This window comes from Mobula hypostoma, chromosome 6 (genome assembly GCF_963921235.1).
Source record: "Mobula hypostoma chromosome 6, sMobHyp1.1, whole genome shotgun sequence".
Lineage (NCBI taxonomy): Eukaryota > Metazoa > Chordata > Chondrichthyes > Myliobatiformes > Myliobatidae > Mobula > Mobula hypostoma.
The window spans coordinates 190,167,411-190,186,101 of NC_086102.1; the positions used below are offsets into that span (position 1 = coordinate 190,167,411).

General features: G+C 41.9%; 1 protein-coding gene across 1 annotated transcript in view; it reads left to right on the plus strand.

The window, feature by feature from the left end:
- The first annotated feature begins 411 nt into the window (after positions 1-411).
- gpr39 (G protein-coupled receptor 39) overlaps positions 412-18,691 on the plus strand; it is a 116,662-nt gene continuing 98,382 nt past the window's right edge. Inside the window, exons 1-3 of the mRNA XM_063052480.1 lie at positions 412-441; positions 551-612; positions 746-1,803. Coding sequence (XP_062908550.1) covers positions 996-1,803 — 808 coding nt within the window. The 5' untranslated portion in view covers positions 412-441; positions 551-612; positions 746-995. The remainder of the gene's footprint in view (positions 442-550; positions 613-745; positions 1,804-18,691) is intronic.

The window sequence follows — 18,691 nt, forward strand, 5'->3', positions numbered from 1 at the left end:
ATATTTTTGTGCAGTTAAATGGGGCTCTACAGGTAGATGATGAGGAGACCCAATTAACAGTAAACCTCTCATGTTCAAATATTTAACAGGAGCTTTTAAAATAATGGTAGGTTTGAGTGTGGAACTCACCACTGCATGCACCTCATTCACTTCTTTTGAAATTATTTATCAGAAACTTTTACACAGAGTGGTTGGACAGGAACTCAGAAACATGAAGTCTTGAAGGCAGACTATTGACGAGGTTATGCGGTCACGACAAGTTTACATATGAAAGGAAGGTCAGATGGGGGTGGTGGTTAACAGATAGGAAATAATTAGAGCAAAAGTTAGCTTGTGGATTACGAACATTAGCTGGCTCAGACAACTGTTACTGCTTCAGAGAATGAAAAGGAGTTTTATCTTTCTAATGCAACACAGTGGAAACAATCATCCCACTGAAATGTAAGTGCTAAATTACAGATTTGTTGTTGGCAATAAAATGAAACTATCACAGAGATTTAGTATTAATATTTATAGTACTCTAATCATTACATATCTTTGTTTGTTTTAGGAGCAAAATGCCTATTCCTTTCCTGTTTCTCCACCCCTGTTTACACGTTAACGTTCAAACAGGTTGGTTTGCTTAAAAATAGCTGGTATTGCTCTGTACTCATTACACCACAATGTGAATTCATACGCATGTGTTTAATATTTAACAGAATTCTAAGTTCTGAAGTTCACATTCAATGACTCAGAGTGTGTTCAGTTTTCAGGGGCAGTACAAGTTTAAGGATGAAAACATCAACCTTTTAAACTTTGGACAAAGAATAACTGACGGAAGTTTTGAGGAAGGTAAACTTCGTGTCGATTTGAAGGAAGGTGCTACTCACATTCGTGGATACAATTGCACTTTTGTACAAAAACGGTGAAACGATTTGCATTTTTCTTCCAGTACTGCTTTTCAGGTGATTACATTTCCAAAGAAGATCATTTTAATATTCATTATTTTTTAAAACATGGAAGGCCAGGTTAATTGTGAATCATATTTCAACCATAAACACGTAGCCGATTTTGAACCTCGACTTCCAACTAAGATTGTTCTGACAATATTGTACAGCATTATTCTTGTGGCAGGAATAATTGGGAATACTTTAACTATAAAGGTCGCACAAGTTCTCCAAAAGAAATGCTACCTTCAAAAAAGTGTTGCTGATCACATGATCAGTCTCTCCTGTGCTGATTTCCTTGTTCTGTTACTGGGAATGCCTGTGGAATTATACAGTGTGATATGGTTTCCATTTTCCACATCAAGTGGAAATGCAGCCTGCAAGATTTATAACTTCTTCATCGAAGCCTGTAGCTATGCCACAATACTGCATATTGCTACTCTCAGTTTTGAACGTTACATTGCGATTTGTCATCCATTCAAGCACAGGTCTGTATCTGGTTCAAGAACAGTGAAGCTGATCTGCTTTGTCTGGCTGACTTCCTTTTGCATAGCCTTGCCGCTCCTCTTTGCAATGGGCATAGAGGATCCACTGGAGCCCTTTGTTGACAGAGGCCTCAATCCACTTCGTAGAAACTGTGATAACAGGAAATCAAACCATACCATTTGCACCAACCTCAGCTCCAAATGGGTTGTCTTCCAAGCAAGTGTTTTCAGTGCTTTTGTTCTTTATATTGTGACTCTCATCTCAGTGGCATGTATGTGCAAAATGATGATAAACACTTTACTCAGTATGGAACGCGAGAGCAAAGAGGATGGATCAAAACAAAGGAATACAAAGGTAGAATCAGCAAGAAAACAGAGCATTATGTTTTTAGGTAAGAGCTTCATCTCATTTAATATCATGTTTGACTTATAATTTGTAACAGAATTAATATGAGTAAATCAAACCAATGACTATTGAGTGGAGGGGCAAGAAAATGAACAAGATATATTCTTTCATTAACTTAGTCACACTTTATATCCAAGTCTAACAGTTGCCTCTAACCACTTCTGTTAATGTGTGTAGGGTTATTCACCGAGCCTGGAGGTTAGGTCACAAACATTTTGTCACCAGTCAAGGTGACATCACCAGTGCACAATTGAGTGCTGTTTCTACCAAGTACTTGCATTTTTATTGATCGGACTTGTTGTTCTGAATGGTTGGCTGTCATGGTAACTGCTAGTCTCCACTAGGTCCCGGCCAACTGGAGAGCCAAGTGATCTCCACTTGTGTAAATCTTTTCATCAGAATCGTTGAGGGAATTAAGTAGTTTAGTTTTGATCATTTTCATTAAATGTGCAGAGGTGTCAGCCACAGCTTGTACTCACTGCCAGTTATCTCATTCTAATGCGTTCAGTGGAACCAAATTTGCTCTTACATTGCGCTCATTGGTCGAGTCTAAAATAGCAGGTACTGTACTGGGCTAACACAAAACACACAGATTGATATGTGCAGTACTAAAGATGATGCTTCCTTCAGGATATTTTCACCAACTCAGTACTAAACCTAATGGCTAAATGCTGGCACAGTTCCCACTTGCTCCTGAGTCACTCTCTCTAAAGGTGCATGGAGAAAATTAATTTGGAAGGTCTGTTGCCTCCAAGCTGCATGTGTGTGTGGTAATGGAAATGCTCCCACACACATAGCTTTTGTTGCCATACAGTTGCAATTTTATTTTCCATGATATTTTGTCAAAGTGATGCACAGTTTTCAGACTATGAAAAAGTTTCCCAAAGGACTGGTTGGTCCGCACAACTGTAAAAAAGAGGGAATGCTGCTTGAAGGGATGGTAAATACATTAAAAGTGAAATAAATCTGAAACTAGCACACTTTGTCTTGATTATAGAAAGGAAATGGATTTTCTTTTACATTGAAAATGTTATTAATTTTTATCATTTACTATTGTAATGTCACAGAACAGAGTGAGTAAAAGAAAAATAATATGTTGCTGTTAACACAAGTCACATCTTTTCCAGAGCATTTGAAAAAGCATTAGAACCATTGAGGAATGTTTTGCAGGTTAACACAGGAAACCTGTGTCCTCCAAGATCCCTGAAACACTGATTTCCTTTGTTCTGTAGCTGAGCAGTTTTCTCTCTCTACCCCAGAAAGAGTCACTGCCTTTGCCAGTGTTGGCTATATCTGAGAATCCTTGATGTTCACCTGCCAGTGTCAAATAAAACTAACATCCAGGAAGAGAGCTTAGGGAGAGATGGAAATTCAAAAGTATCTTAAAACCTAATGTGCCCATTACAAACTTTAATAAAACACTGAAATTTTGAGGGACATATATAATGCCCTCTAAGTTAAGTTATTTGTGCTTGCAGCAAAAGAAAATAGAATTAACTTTTTAAAGTAATGACATTAAACCAGGAGACCTTTAAAAACAGACATTTGTTTTTCAGCTTTGCACAGAGAGACTCTTGAAGAACTGTCTGGAAAAATGTAAAAGAAACGATCCATGTGACCTCACTGATTAGTGCAATAGTACCTACTTAGCAAAGTTTTTGGTCTCTTTATGGTGCTCGGCTCAAGGCAGCACCATTCTAGATGGGGCTAACCGTCTAAAATTGTTCGTCTGTGTGATCAGTCTCTGTTCAGTCACAGCCATCACCAAACTTACACTCCATGGAGTGGGGCGTTCACTGAGAACTTTAAACTCTCACTTCAATGTCTGAGTTATCCACCTGGTTCAAGCAGGCTTCAATTAACCCAGAGCTTCAGAAGGATATTGTGATCTGCCTCAGTAATCACTATCCAGTAGCACTTCTATCCACAGTGATGTAGTGTTTTGAAATCTTGGTGATGAAACATCAACTCCGACCTGAGAGGAGATTTAGATATGCTTCAGTTTGCCTAACGGAGCAACAGGTCCACAGCAGATGACATTTCATTGACTCTTCACTCAACGCCAAAACATCTGGGCAGCAATGATGCACCTTATAAACTACAGTGCAGCATTTAATACTATCATCCCCTCAAAACTAATCAATAAATTTCAAGTCCTTGTCCTAAATACCTCATCTAATTGGATCTTCTGTAAACTACAGTTTAGACTGGTAACATGTCCTCCACAATCTCCATCAGCACAGGGGCACCACAAGAATGCATACACAGCCCCGCTCTACTCACTTCACACTTAGGACTGTGTGGCTAAACACAGCAGTAATGTCATAATTAAGCCCATAAGACATAGGAGCAGAAATAAGACGTTCAGCCCATCGAGGCTGCTCTACCAGTCAATCATGGCTAATCCTTTCTTTCCCTCCTCAACCCCACTCCCTGGCTATCTCCCCATAACCTTTGATGCTGTGTCCAATCAATAACCTATCAAGCTCCGCCTTAAATACACCCAACACGCAGCCTCCACATCTGCCTGTGGTAATAAATTCCACAAATTCACCACCCTCTGGCTGAAGAAATTTCTCTCTGCATCGCGTTTTTAAGTGGACGCCCCTCTATTCGAAGGCTGTGCTCTCTTGTCCTCGACTCTCCCACCATAGGAAACATCCTTTCCACATCTACTGTCTCGCCCTTTCAACATTTGAAAGGTTTCAATGAGATCCCCCCTCATCCTTTTAAAACCCAGAGCTATCAAACATTCCTTGTATGATAACCCATTCGTTCCTGGAATCATCCTTGTGAACCTCCTTTAAACCCTCTCCAATGCCAGCACGTCTTTTCTTAGATGAGGAGACCAAAACTGTTCACAATACTCAAGATGAGGCCTCACCAGTGCCTTATAAAGCCTCAGCATCACATCCTTGCTCTTGTATTCTCAAACTCTGCAGCCTGACCATCTGATGTAGCAGTATTTCAGTGGAGTAAAGTCATGTGAGAGGGGAGTTGGCTAAAGTAAATTGGAAGGAGCTGCTGGCAGGAATGTCAGCAGAGCAGCAATGGTGTGGGTTTCTGGGAAAATGAGGAAGGTGCAGGATAGATGTATTCCAAAAACGAAGAAATACTCAAATGGCAAAATAGTACAACTGTGGCTGACAAGGGAAGTCAAAACTAATGTAAAAGCAAAAGAGAGGGCATACAAAGAAACAAATAGTGGGAAGACAGGATTCAAAGGCTTTTAAAAACCTACAGATAATTAAAATCATTAAGAGGGAATAGATGAAATATGAAATCTAGCAAACAATATTAAAGTGGATAGTATAAGCTTTTTCAAGAATGTAAAAAAGAGAGATGAGTGGATATAGGACCACTAGAAAAGTAATAAGTGCTGGAGCCACTTCTTTTTATGCTGTAAATCAACAGTTTAGATGATTGTTGCCAACTTTCAGATGTTACGAAGTTTGGTAGAGGGACAGGTAGTGTTGAGGAAACAGGAAGTCTGCAGAAGGACTTAGACAGATTAGAATTAGCAAGAGAGTAGCAAATGAAATACAATGTTGGAAAATGCATGATCATGCACTTTGGTAGTAGAAATAAATCTGCAGACTATTTTCTAAACAAGAAGAAAATCCAAAAATCTGAGATGCAAAGGGATTTGGGAGTCCTTGTGCAGATCAAACTAAAGATTAACTTGCAGATAGGAAGAAAAAGGAAATGTTAGCATTCATTTTAAGAGGACTCGAATACAAGAGCAGGGATGTGATACCAGTAAGGCTACACCTTGAGTATGGCGAACAATTTTGGGCTCCACATCTAAGACGTGTTGGCATTGGAGGGAGTCCAGAGGCGGTTCACAAGGATGATTCCAGGAATGAAAGGGTTATCATACGAGGAACGTTTGATGGCTTTGGGTCTGTACTCACTGGAATTTAGAAGGATTGGTTGGGGGGCGCGGGAGCAGAATCTCACTGAAACCTTTCGAATGTTGAAACAAAGACCAAAACAGAAGAGATGTAGAAAGGATGTTTCCCATGGTGGGGGGAGTTTAGGAAAAGTGTGCATAGCCTCAGGATAACAGGGCATCTACTTAATACCCAGATGTGGAGAAATCTCTTTAACCAAAAGGTGGATAAATTTGTAAAATTTATTACCACAGGCACCTGTGGAGGCCAAGTTGTTGCGTGTATTTAAGGCAGAGCATGATAGGTTCTTGATTGGATATAGCATCAAAGGTTACAGGGAGAATTTCAGGGCATGGGGCTGAGGAGCAGCCGGACAAAAAAAATACGATCAGCCACGATTGAATGGTGGAGCAGACTTCACGGGCCAATCCTGCTCCCATGACTTATGGAAATCACGAAAACCAGGTTTTGAAAGCAGAAACCCCGTGGTTCAACAACTGTTGCAAAGTGATTCTGGATGAATTGTTAACCTCCACGACTGCTTCAGAGTTGAGATGCTTCACATTCCAGTGAATTTTGACCCAATTCAATTACCTTTCCTTTACAGTGCTCTGGACAATTTGTGTTGCAAGACTGTTGCAAGTTCAAATTAAAAATGTCACTGTATGCAACCCTGATATCTATATAAAACCAACATTGCTATCAGTTCCATTCTGCAACCTTTCTCCCAGAAACCAGTCTTTCACAATCCAATCAGTGCCCTCCCCATGCATACGTTCCACACATTACCAGAAATACTAGTGATAATTTACCAATTAATGGATTAGCCCTTTGTAGGGGTGTGGAAGAAAACCGGAGACAAGGGATGGGGAACAATGATCACAGAAAGCAAAAGGAAATAAATTCCACACAGAATAACCGAGGACAGGATCAAATGTAGTGTACTGGGGCTGCTGAGCAGCAGTGGTAACGACTAGACCACTATCTGCTCTTACATTGTAGTAAGGTAGTTGTTCATTGTAGCGTCATTACATGACGGATGTATTATGTCTGTGGCATCAGGCGCACCTTTTGAAATTGTATTAAAACCTGAATAAACTGTTTAAGCAGTAATTCCAGAAAGTTCAAAGTACATACATGTCACCATGTGACTCAGTTTCATTTTGTTGTGCGCATACTCAGTAAATCCAAGAACCATAGCAGACCGTACTCAACAGGGTAATCAAGCAACTGATGACAAAAACGACAACAATCTCTGCAAATTCAAAAAATAATAAATAAGGAATATCAAGAACGTGGGATGAGAGAGTCCTTGAAAGTGGACTTGTGGCTGTGGGTACAGTTCAGCAATGGGGCAGGAGAAGTTGTGTGAATTATCCCCTTTATTGCAAGAGCCTGATGGTTTTAGGGTGATAACTGTTCCTGAACCTGGTGGTGTAGGACCTGACAGCTGAGGGATGATAACTGTTCCTTAACCTGGTGGTGTGGGACCTGATGGTTTTAGGGTAATAACTGTTCCTGAACCTGGTGGTGTGGGGCCTGATGGCTGAGGGGTAATAACTGTTCGTGAACCTGGCAGTGTGGGGCCTGATGGTCGAGGGGTAATAACCGCTCGTGAACCAGGTGGTGTGGGGCCTAAGTGTCCAGTGCCTTTTTTCACCCAGATTGCGGCAGTGAGATGAGAGCATGGCCTGGGTGGTGAGGGTCCCTGATCTTGGATGGTGCCCCAATATCAGTTTGAATTGGTTTATTGTCACATGTAGAGATAGTGATAACTTGTCTTGCATACAGATCAAATCATTACACAGTACATTGAAGTAATGCAAGGTAAATCAGTAGCAGAATACAAAATCAAGCGTAACAGTTGAAGATTGTGAAGTCAGGACTTTACTAGGAAAACATTCAAGAAACTTCCAACAGGGTAGCTGTTGTCTTGAGGTTGGTGGTAATTGTATATGGAATTTTTGGCCTGATGGGAGAAGGGAGAAGATATTGGTTATGAGTGGGGTCTTTGATTCTGCTGGCTGCTTTACTGCAGCGCGAGAGGTGTTGATAAAGCCCATGGAGTAGAGGTTGGGTTCCATGATGTCCAACTGGGGGGAAAGGATTACTGCTATTTAAAGTGATTAGAAAGAGTTAAATCTCCATGTCAGACTGGTGATTATTTTAAAAAAAACTAGTAAAGTCATTTTAACGCAAACAACAGGAATTCTGCAGATGCTGGAAATTCAAGCAACACACATCAAAGTTGCTGGTGAACGCATCAGGCCAGGCAGCATCTATAGGAAGAGGCGCAGTCGACGTTTCAGGCCGAGACCCTTCGTCAGGACTAACTGAAGGAAGAGTGAGTAAGGGATTTGAAAGCTGGAGGGGGAGGGGGAGATGCAAAATGATAGGAGAAGACAGGAGGGGGAGGGATAGAGCCGAGAGCTGGACAGGTGATAGGCAAAAGGGGATACGAGAGGATCATGGGACAGGAGGTCCGGGAAGAAAGACGGGGGGGGGGGTGACCCAGAGGATGGGCAAGAGGTATATTCAGAGGGACAGAGGGAGAAAAAGGAGAGTGAGAGAAAGAATGTGTGCATAAAAAAGAGTAACAGATGGGGTACGAGGGGGAGGTGGGGCCTAGCGGAAGTTAGAGAAGTCAATGTTCATGCCATCAGGTTGGAGGCTACCCATACGGAATATAAGGTGTTGTTCCTCCAACCTGAGTGTGGCTTCATCTTTACAGTAGAGGAGGCCGTGGATAGACATGTCAGAATGGGAATGGGATGTGGAATTAAAATGTGTGGCCACTGGGAGATCCTGCATTCTCTGGCGGACAGAGCGTAGATGTTCAGCAAAGCGGTCTCCCAGTCTGTGTCGGGTCTCACCAATATATAAAAGGCCACATCGGGAGCACCGGACGCAGTATATCACCCCAGTTGACTCACAGGTGAAGTGATGCCTCATCTGGAAGGACTGTTTGGGGCCCTGAATGGTGGTAAGGGAGGAAGTGTAAGGGCATGTGTAGCACTTGTTCCGCTTACACAGATAAGTGCCAGGAGGGAGATCAGTGGGGAGGGATGGGGGGGACAAATGGACAAGGGAGTTGTGTAGGGAGCGATGGGAGATTTTAATTTCCCAAATATCGATTGGAATCTCCCTAGAGCAAGGGGTTTAGATGGAGTGGAGTTTGTTAGGTGTGTTCAGGAAGGTTTCCTGACACAATATGTAGATAAGCCTACAAGAGGAGTGGTTGTACTTAATTTGGTATTGGGAAATGAACCTGGTCAGGTGACAGGATTTCTCAGTGGGAGAGCATTTTGGAGATAGTGATCATAATTCTATCTCCTTTACAATAGCAATGGAGAGAGATAGGAACAGACAAGTTAGAAAAGTATTTAATTGGAGTAAGGGGAATTATGAGGCTATCAGGCAGGAAATTGGAGGCTGAAATTGGAAATAGATGTTCTCAGGGAAAAGTATGGAAGAAATGTGGCAAATATTCAGGGGATATTTGTGTGGAGTTCTGCATAGGTACGTTCCAATGAGACAGGGAAGTTATGGTAGAGTACAGGAACCGTGGTGTACAAAGGCTGTAGTAAATCTAGTCAAGAAGAAAAGCTTACAAAAGGTTCAGAGAGCTAGGTAATGTTAGAGATCTAGAGGATTATAAGGCTAATAGGAAGGAGCTTAAGAAGGAATTTCAGAGAGCCAGAAGGGGCCATGAGAAGGCCTTGGCGGGCAGGATTAAGGAAAACCCCAAGGCATTCTACAAGTATGTGAAGAGAAAGGGGATAAGACATGATAGAATAGGACTTATTAAGTGTGACAGTGGGAAAATATGTATGGAACCGGAGGAAATAGCAAAGGTACTTAATGAATACTTTACTTCAGTATTCAGCGTGGAAAAAGATCTTGGTGATTGTAGTGATGATTTGCAGCAGACTGAAAAGCTTGAGCATGTAGATATTAAGGAGGAGGATGTGCAGTAGCTTTTGGAAAGCATCAAGTTGGATAAGTTGCCGGGACTGGATAAGATGTACCCCAGGTTACTGTGGGAGGTGAGGAAGGAGATTGTTGACCCTCTGGCGATGATCTTTGCATCATCAATGGGGACAGGAGAGGTTCCAGAGGATTGGAGGGTTGCAGATTTTGTTCCTTTATTCAAGAAAGGGAGTAGAGATAGCCCAGGAAATGATAGACAAGTGAGTCTTGCCTCAGTGGTTGGTACGTGGTTGGAGAAGATCCTGAGAGGCAGGATTTATGAACATTTGGAGAGTTATAATATGATTAGGAGTTGTCAGCATGGCTTTGTCAAGGGCAGGTTGTGCCTTACAAGCCTGACTGAATTTTGAGGATGTGAGTAAACACATTGATGAAGGTAGAGCAGTACATGTAGTGTATATGGATTTCAGCAAGGTATTTGATAAGGTATCCCATGCAAGGCTTATTGAGAAAGTAAGGAGGCATGGGATCCAAGGGGACTTTGCTTTGTGGATCCATAACTGGCTTGCCCACAGAAGGCAGAGTGGTTGTAGACAAGTCATATTCTGCATGGAGGTCAGTCACCAGTGGAGTGTCTCAGGGATCTGTTCCGGGACCCTTATTCTTGGTGATTTTTATAAATGACCATGTTGCTTGGTCCCCTTGTGTTCAGTGTCATACACGTGACCTGCTAAGAGACCATCGCTGCAGCCTTTGTGCTGTCATCACTGGATCGCCTTTTCTTGGGTTGAAGATTGACACAAGAGGCTGATAGTCAGTCAACAGGGTAAACTTTTGACCATACAGGTAGCAACTGAATTTCTTGACTCCCCACATGAGGCTTAGGGCCTCTCTGTCAATCTATGCGTAGTTACATTCAGTTGAAGTTATCGTTCTTGAGGCAAAGGCTATTGGTCTTTCTGAGCCATGTGCGATAACACAGCTCCCATCCCATGGGGTGAGGCATCACAAGGCAGTCAGATAGGTAAGGAGGAGTCAAAGTGTGCGAGTACCCCTTCTGAAGTTATGAGTCTTTTAGTTTCTTGAAACGTTTTCTCACAGCTCTCAGTCCATTTCCACTCTGTCCCTGTCTGTAACAGTGCATTTAGTGGGTCTAGGACTGTGGATAGGTTAGGCAGGAACTTGTGGTAATAGTTCACTAGACCAAGATATGCTCTCAGCTGAGGCACATTTTCAGGTGGTGGTGCCTTAAGCACCACTTCTATCTTGTCTTGAGACATGTGTAAGCCATCCTTGTTAATCACATGCCCACAGTATGAGATTTCCTTTTTGAAGAACTCACATTTCTGTCGATTAGCTCTGAGCCCATATTCTCGTAACCTGGTGAGCCCTTGTTCAAGGTTAGAAAGATGTTCGTTGTCATCTTTGCTGGTGACAGTGATGTCATCCAGGTAGCACTGTCCCTGGAATCCCCTGCAGGACCTGGTCCATTGCGCTTTGCCAGATTGCAGGAGCTGATGCTATCCCAAACACCAACCTGTTGTACTGGTAAAGTCCTTTGTGTGTGTATTATTGTCAGGTATTTCTTGAATGCTTCATCGATTTCCATTTGGAGATAAGCCTGGGTCAAATCAATATTTGTGAAATGTTTCCCTCCTGAAAGGGAAGAAATGATGTCCTCAATACGAGGTAGAGGACACTGTACTGTGCAGAGAACTGGGTTAACAGTCACTTTAAAGTCTCCACATATGCGCACCTTGCTTAGTTTTCCTGGTTTTGTGCTGGAGGTTTTCTTCATCACTGGAACAATAGGCATGGCCCATTCACTTCAATCCACCTTTGACAGGACCCCAGTCCGCTCCAGATATTTCAGCTCTGCCTCTACTATTGGATAGATTGCATATGGCACTGCTCTGGCTTTGTGAAATTTTGGACGTGCATTTTCCTCAATCTCAATCTTTGCCTTCATGCCCTGAAATGTTCCTATTCCTTTCATGAACACTTCCTCAGAATCAGCAAGTATTTGTGACAGTCTCTCAGATGTAGCCTTGTTGCCCTCCTTTGCTGACACAACTAGTGCCTTGATGGTGTGCCAATCCAACTGGATTTTCCTGAGCCATTCACGTCCCAGCAATGGTGATCCTCCATTTTTCAGTACATAGAGGTTCAGCTGCTGTGTTTTGTCTCTGTAGGTCACTGTCACTTTAATTTTACCTTGGGATGCACTTTCTGTCCTGTGCAAGTCTTTAGCAGTAGTTTAGTTCGTTTCAGAGGTATGTGAGAAAACAGTCATTTGTAGTTGTGTACAGAGATCACTGTTACAGCTGAGCCTGTGTCCAACTCCATTTTCAATCTCACGCCCACCATTTGTGGAGTGATCCATATTACTCTTCGATCATCTGTCTCTTTCACGCTGTGAAGTTGCCGATGAGACAATTCACTTTTGTCTGAGTCGTTTTCATCAGAACTGCTTTCTTTCATTTTGTGTACATTGTTGTATTTTCCTTTCTGGGGTTTCTTGTTTCTCTATATTTTGTCCTTTTTCTGCTGCTGACTAGCTTTGCGTACTCTGCCGAAGTGGCCCTGTTTGCCACAGTTTCTGCATTCTTTGTCTTTAAACCAACGGTCATCAAGGTCATGTGACATGTTCCCACAACAGTAACATTTCTTTCCTTCATTCCTGTTCAGTGACATTTTATTTGCAGCATATTCCAGAGATTTTTGCTGCATCTCTGAAGCACTCTGTGCTGCTGTTTCCAACAATGTTGCAATGTTCAGCACCTTCTCTAATGTAAGGTCTTTGTAAGGACATTGCAGATATTTGTAGTAAGCACAAGGTTGTAATTGTAGGAGATTTTAATTTTCCACACATAGACAGGGAAGCCCATTCTGTAAAAGGGCTGGATGGTTTGGAGTTTGTAAAATGTGTGCAGGATAGTTTTTTGCAGCAATACATAGAAGTACCAACTAGAGAAGGGGCAGTATTGGATCTCCTGTTAGGGAATGAGATAGGACAGGTGACGGAGGTATGTGTTGGAGAGCACTTCGGATCCAGTGATCACAATACCATTAGTTTCAATATAATTATGGAGAAGGATAGGACTGGACCCAGGGTAGAGATTTTTGATTGGAGAAAGGTTAACTTTGAAGAGATGCAAAAGGATTTAGAAGGAGTTGATTGGGACAATTCTTTTTATGGGAAGGATGTAATAGAGAAATGGAAGTCATTTAAAGGTGAAATTTTGAGGGTACAGGATCTTTATGTTCCTGTTAGGTTGAAAGGAAAGGTTAAGAGTTTGAGAGAACCATGGTTTTCAAGGGATATTGGAAACTTGCTTTGGAAAAAGAGAGATCTACAGTAAATATAGGCAGCTTGGAGTAAATGAGGTGCTCGAGGAATATAAAGAATGCAAAAGGAATCTTAAGAAAGAAATTAGAAAAGCTAAAAGAAGATACGAGGTTGCTTTGGCAAGTAAGGTGAAAATAAATCCAAAGAGTTTCTACAGTTATATTAATAGCAAAAGGATAGTGAGGGATAAAATTGGTCCCTTAGAGAATCAGAGTGGACAGCTATGTGTGGCGCCAAAAGAGATGGGGGAGATTTTGAACAATTTCTTTTCTTCGGTATTCGGTAAGGAGAAGGATATTGAATTGTGTAAGGTAAGAAAAACAAGTAGGGAAGTTATGAAAACTATGATGATTAAAGAGGAGGAAGTACTGGCGCTTTTAAGGAATATAAAAGTGGATAAGTCTCCCTCATTACTACCTCACCAGCAGCATTTTCCAGTGGTCCAATATCAACTCTCAGCTCCCTTTTACTCTTATACAACTGAAATCAAATAAACATCCATTGGTGTTTCCTGCATTCAATCTAAGCATTCATATTTACTGAGATCAAAACCAGACTCGATTCACGTTTCTTTTCCACTCACAGGTCCAAGCACCTATTTATTCCGTAATTATCCTAAAACTGATGGGTGTGGGAACTGGAGTGATAGTGCTGAAGATGAGGTAGTTGGTTTACAAACATAGGGAACGTGTAGTGAGACTGCAAGCAAGAAGAGACTGATGATAGGGTAAAATTTCAGTCAATGGGATGAATTGCAATGTAAAAGGCAGACACAATCAAAAAAGATGAACTCAGGTCTAATGGTGTTCTATTTGAATGCGCACTGTATATGGAATAAGGTCAATAAACTTGCAGCATTGTTACAGATTGATAAATACTGTACGATTTTGAAGGCATCACTGAATCATGTTTGAAAGAAGATTATAGCTGGAAACTCAATGTCTAAGGACACACTCTGTATTGAAGGGATAGGCAGGAAAGCAGAGGGGGTAGTGTGGCTCTGTTGGTAGAAAATGAAATTAAAAATCGATAGAAAGAGGTGACATAGGGTCAGAAGGCATTGAATCATGATGGATAGAGCTAAGGACCTGCAAGGGGGTAAAAAAGACCCTGATGGGAGTTATATACTGATTGCAAAACAATGGTAATGATGTGGTCTACAAGTTGCAATAAGAGACAGAAAATGCATGCTAAAAGGGCAATGTTACAATGGTCATTGGGGAATTTTAATATGTAGGTAGATTGGGGAAAAAAAAATCATGCCGGTGGGTGATTCCAAGAAGGGGAGTTTCTCGAATACCTATGAGATGGCTCTTCAGCACAGCACATGGTTGTGCCCACTAGGGGGTTCAGCTATTCTCAACTGGGCGTTGTACAACAAACCAGAATTGATGACAGAGCTCAAGGTAAAAGACCCCCGAGGGGAGAGTGATCAAAATATGATTGAATTCATCCTGCAATTTGAGAAGCTGAAGTCAGATGTGTCAATATTGCAGTGTAGTAAAGGGAACTAGAGGCATGAAAGAAGAGTTGGCAAGAATTGATTGGAAAAGAACACTGGGAGAGATGATGGCAGAGCAACAATAGCTGGAATTTCAGGAAGCAATTTGGAAGTCACAGGATATCTAATCCTAAAGAGGAAGTAGTATTCCAAAGGCAAGTTGACACAACTGTGGCTAACAAGTCAAAGCCAACATAAAAGCCAAAGAGAGGGCAGGTAATAGAACAAAAATTAACGGGAAGTTAGGGGCTTGAGAAAATTTTAAATACCAACAGATGGCAACTAAAAAAGTCATTCAGAAGGTAAAGATGGAATAGGAGAGTAAGCTAGCTGATAATATTAAAGAGGATACTAAAAGTTTCTTCAGATACAAAAAGTGTAAATGAGAGGCGAGAGTGGGCATTGGACCGCTGGAGAGGTAGTAATGGGGACAAGGAAATGGCGGACAAACTGAATAAGTATTCAGCATCAGTATTCACTGTGGAAGACACTAGCAGTATGATGGAAGTTCCAGGTGTCAGGGGTCATGAAGTCTGTGAAGTTACCATTACTAGGGAGAAGGTTCTTGGGAAACTGAAAGGTCTGAAGGTAGATAAGTCACCTGGACCCAATGTTGTACACCCCGTGTTCCAAAAAATGTGGCTGCAAGATTATGGAGGTATTAGTAATGATCTTTAAAGAATTACTAGATTCTGGAATAGTTCCACAAGGGAAAGATAAAGAAGGAAAACTATAGGCCTGTTAATCTGGCCTCAGTGTTTGGGAGTTGATTGATCAAAATGTGGTTTCAGAGCACTTGGAGGCATGTGATTAAAATAGGCCATAGTCCACACAGTTTCCTGAAGGGAAAATCTTGACAGAATTCTACTGAAATCCTTTGAAGAAATAACAAACTGGAGAGACAAAGGAGATTTGGTTGATGTTGTGCACTTGGATTTTCTGAAGGCCTTCGACAAGATGAAGATGTTCAACAATCTACGAGCGCATGGTATTACAGAAAAGATTCTAGCATGGATAAAGCAGTGGCTGATTAGCAGGAGGCAAAGAATAGGAATAAAGGGAGCCTTTCTGGTTGGCAGCCGGTGACTAGTGGTGTTCCACAGGCGCTCATGCTGGAATCAATTCTTTTTATGTTATATGTTAATGATTTGATGATGAAATTGATGCCTTTGTTGCAAAGTTTGCAGACAATATGAAGTTAGGTGGAGAGGCAGGTAATTTTGAGGGAGTAGAGAGGCTACAGAAGGACAGATAAATTAGGAGAATGGGCAAAGAAGAGGCTGATTGAATACAGTCTCAGGAAGTGTGTGGTCATGTACTTTGATAAAAGAAACGAAAGGCTCGACTATTTTCTAAATAGAGAGAAAATACAAAACTCTGAGGTGCAAAGGAAGTCTTTGTGCAGCATTTCCTAAAGGTTAATTTGAGGGTTGAGACTGTGGCAAGGAAGGCATTCATTTCATTTCAAGAAGACTAGAATACAAAAGCAAGGATTTAATGTTAAAAACTATATGAAACACTAGCAAGACCTCACTTGGAGTATTGTGTGCAGTTTTGGGCCCCTTATGTTAGAAAGAATGTGCTGAAATTAGAAAGGGTTCAAAAGAGGTTCACGAAAATGATTCCTGGATTAACGGCTTGTCACATCAAGAGCATTTGATGGCTCTGTGCTTGTATTCACTGGAATTAAAAGAATGAGGGGTGACCCAATTGAAACCTATCGAATGGTGAAAGGTCTTGAGAGAGTGGATGTGTAGAGGATGTTTCCTATAGTTGGGGAGTCTAAGACCAGAGGACAGCCTCAAAATAGAGGGACATCCTTTTAGAATGGAGATGAAGAGGAATTTCTTTAGCCAGAGAGTGCTGAATCTGTGGAATTCTTTATCACAGGCAGCCATGGAGGCCAAGTCTGTGAGGCAGAGGTTGATGGTTTCTTGATTGGTCAGGGCATGAAGGGATACAGGGAGAAATCAGGAGATTGGAGACGAGAAGAAAAATGGATCAGCCATGGAGTAATGGTGGAGCATTTTCAATGAGCCAAACGGCCTAATTCTGTTCCTATATCTTATGATCTTACGAGTTATAATTCAGGGCAAAATAATCTTATAACCTTACGTTTTAGTTCAGGTCAAAGTAGTTTGCAAGCATTAAGTCATTTAATGAATTATTAGAGTTCTAAGGGAATAGACAGAGGCACAGTATATTTTTTTCAGAATCAGTAACAAGATTTATAGTCTTACTGAACAAGATCAGTAACAAGGTTCTGGTCACCGAATTATAGGAAAGACGTCAATAAAATTGAGAGAGTACAGAGGAGATTCACTAAAATGTTGCCTAGGTTTCATCTCCTAAGTTACAGAGAAAGGTTGAACAAGTTGGGTCTTTATTCTTTGGAGCATAGAAGGCTGGGGGGGACTTGGATATAGGTATTTAAAATTATGAGGGGATAGATAGAGTTGACGTGGATAGGCTTTTTCCATTGACAGTGGGGGAGATACAAACAAGAGGATATGAATTGAGAGTTAAGGGCAAAAGTTTAGGGGTAACATGAGGGGGAACTTCTTTACTCAGAGAGTGATAGCTGTGTGGAACGAGCTTCCAGCAGAAGTGGTTGAGGCAGGTTCGATGTTGTCGTTTAAAGTTAAATTGGATAGATATATGGACAGGAAGGGAATGGAGGGTTTTGGGCTGAGTGCAGGTCGGTGGGACTAGGTGAGAGTAGGAGTTCGGCACGGACTAGAAGGGCCGAGATGGCCTGTTTCCATGCTGTAATTGTTATATGGTTAAGATTATCTTCCAGAATACAGAAAGTTAAAGTCGAAGAGAGCAAAGAAAGTAGAAGCAAGGTGTGTTCACTATAGCCCTTCTCTCCTTTAATGAGTTGCTCACCTTTACTAACATCTTACTTAAGCTCTTGGTGTTTGAACATTACGTGCCTTTAGTTTGTTTTCAAAAAGATTCAAAAAACTTTATTGTCATTCTAACCGTACATCAGCTCTGCAGGACAGAATGAAACAGCGTTCCTCAGGGGCAGTGCAATCATAACATAACAAACGCAACACTAAATAACAAACATAACAATAAATAGTAAAACACAACAGCCACATGTCAGTTAAAATCAAGTTATAAAAGTGTCCAGTGCGAGTTAAAAGTGTCCAAAGCAGAGTCAGGTGGAGCAGCTATTTAGCAGTCTGACTGCCTGTGGGAGGAAGCTGTTTAGAAGCCTTGCGGTTTTAGATTTGATGCTCCTGTAACGTTTGCCTGATGGCAGAAGAACAAACAGTTCATGGAGAGGGTGTGAGGGGTCTTTAATGATGTACTGTGTCTTCTGGAGGCATCGACTCTGAAAGAGGTCTTGGACAGAAGGTAGGGAGACCCCAATAACCTTCTCTGCTCCCCTAACCACCCTCTGCAAGGCTTTTTTGTCAACAGCACTGCAGTTGGAGTACCAGGTTGTGATGCAAAAGGTCAGCACAATCCCAACCACGCCTCTGTAGAATGTAGTTAAGATGTTAGTGGGGAGTGATGCTTGTTTAAGCTTCCTCAGAAAGTGCAATCTCTGCTGGGCCCATTTCACAATCCCAGTGGTGTTCCTGGACCAGGTGAGATTGTCGGAGATCTGCACCCCAAGGAACTTGATGTTTTCCACTCTCTCCACCGTGGAGCTGCTGATGCTGAGGGATGTGTGCCCAGGCTGAGACCGTCTGAAATCGATGATCATCTCCTTGGTTTTGGTGACATTAAGCATCAAGTTGTTATCCCTGCACCTGCTGTCTAGGTGTTTGACCTCCTCCCTGCACATAGTTTCATCATTTTTGCTGATGAACCCCACCACTGTGGTATCGTCTGCAAATTTAATGATCAGGTTCTCCTTGAATCTGGCTGCACAGTCATGTGTTAGCAGTGTAAACAGCAGTGGGCTAAGCACACAGCCTTGTGGGGATCCAGTGCTCAGTGTGATGGAGTCAGAGATGTTCCTGCCAACACGGACTGACTGTGGTTTCTCTGTCAAGAAATCCAGAATCCAGCGACACATGGCAGTGTTGAGGCCAAGCAGCGACAGTTTCTCCACTAGTCTCTGCGGGATGACGGTATTGAACGCTGAACTGAAATCAATGTACAGGATTCTGGCATAAGTGTCTTTGTTGTCCAAGTGAGAGAGAACTGTGTGCAGTGTGGTGGATATTGCCTCCTCCGTAGA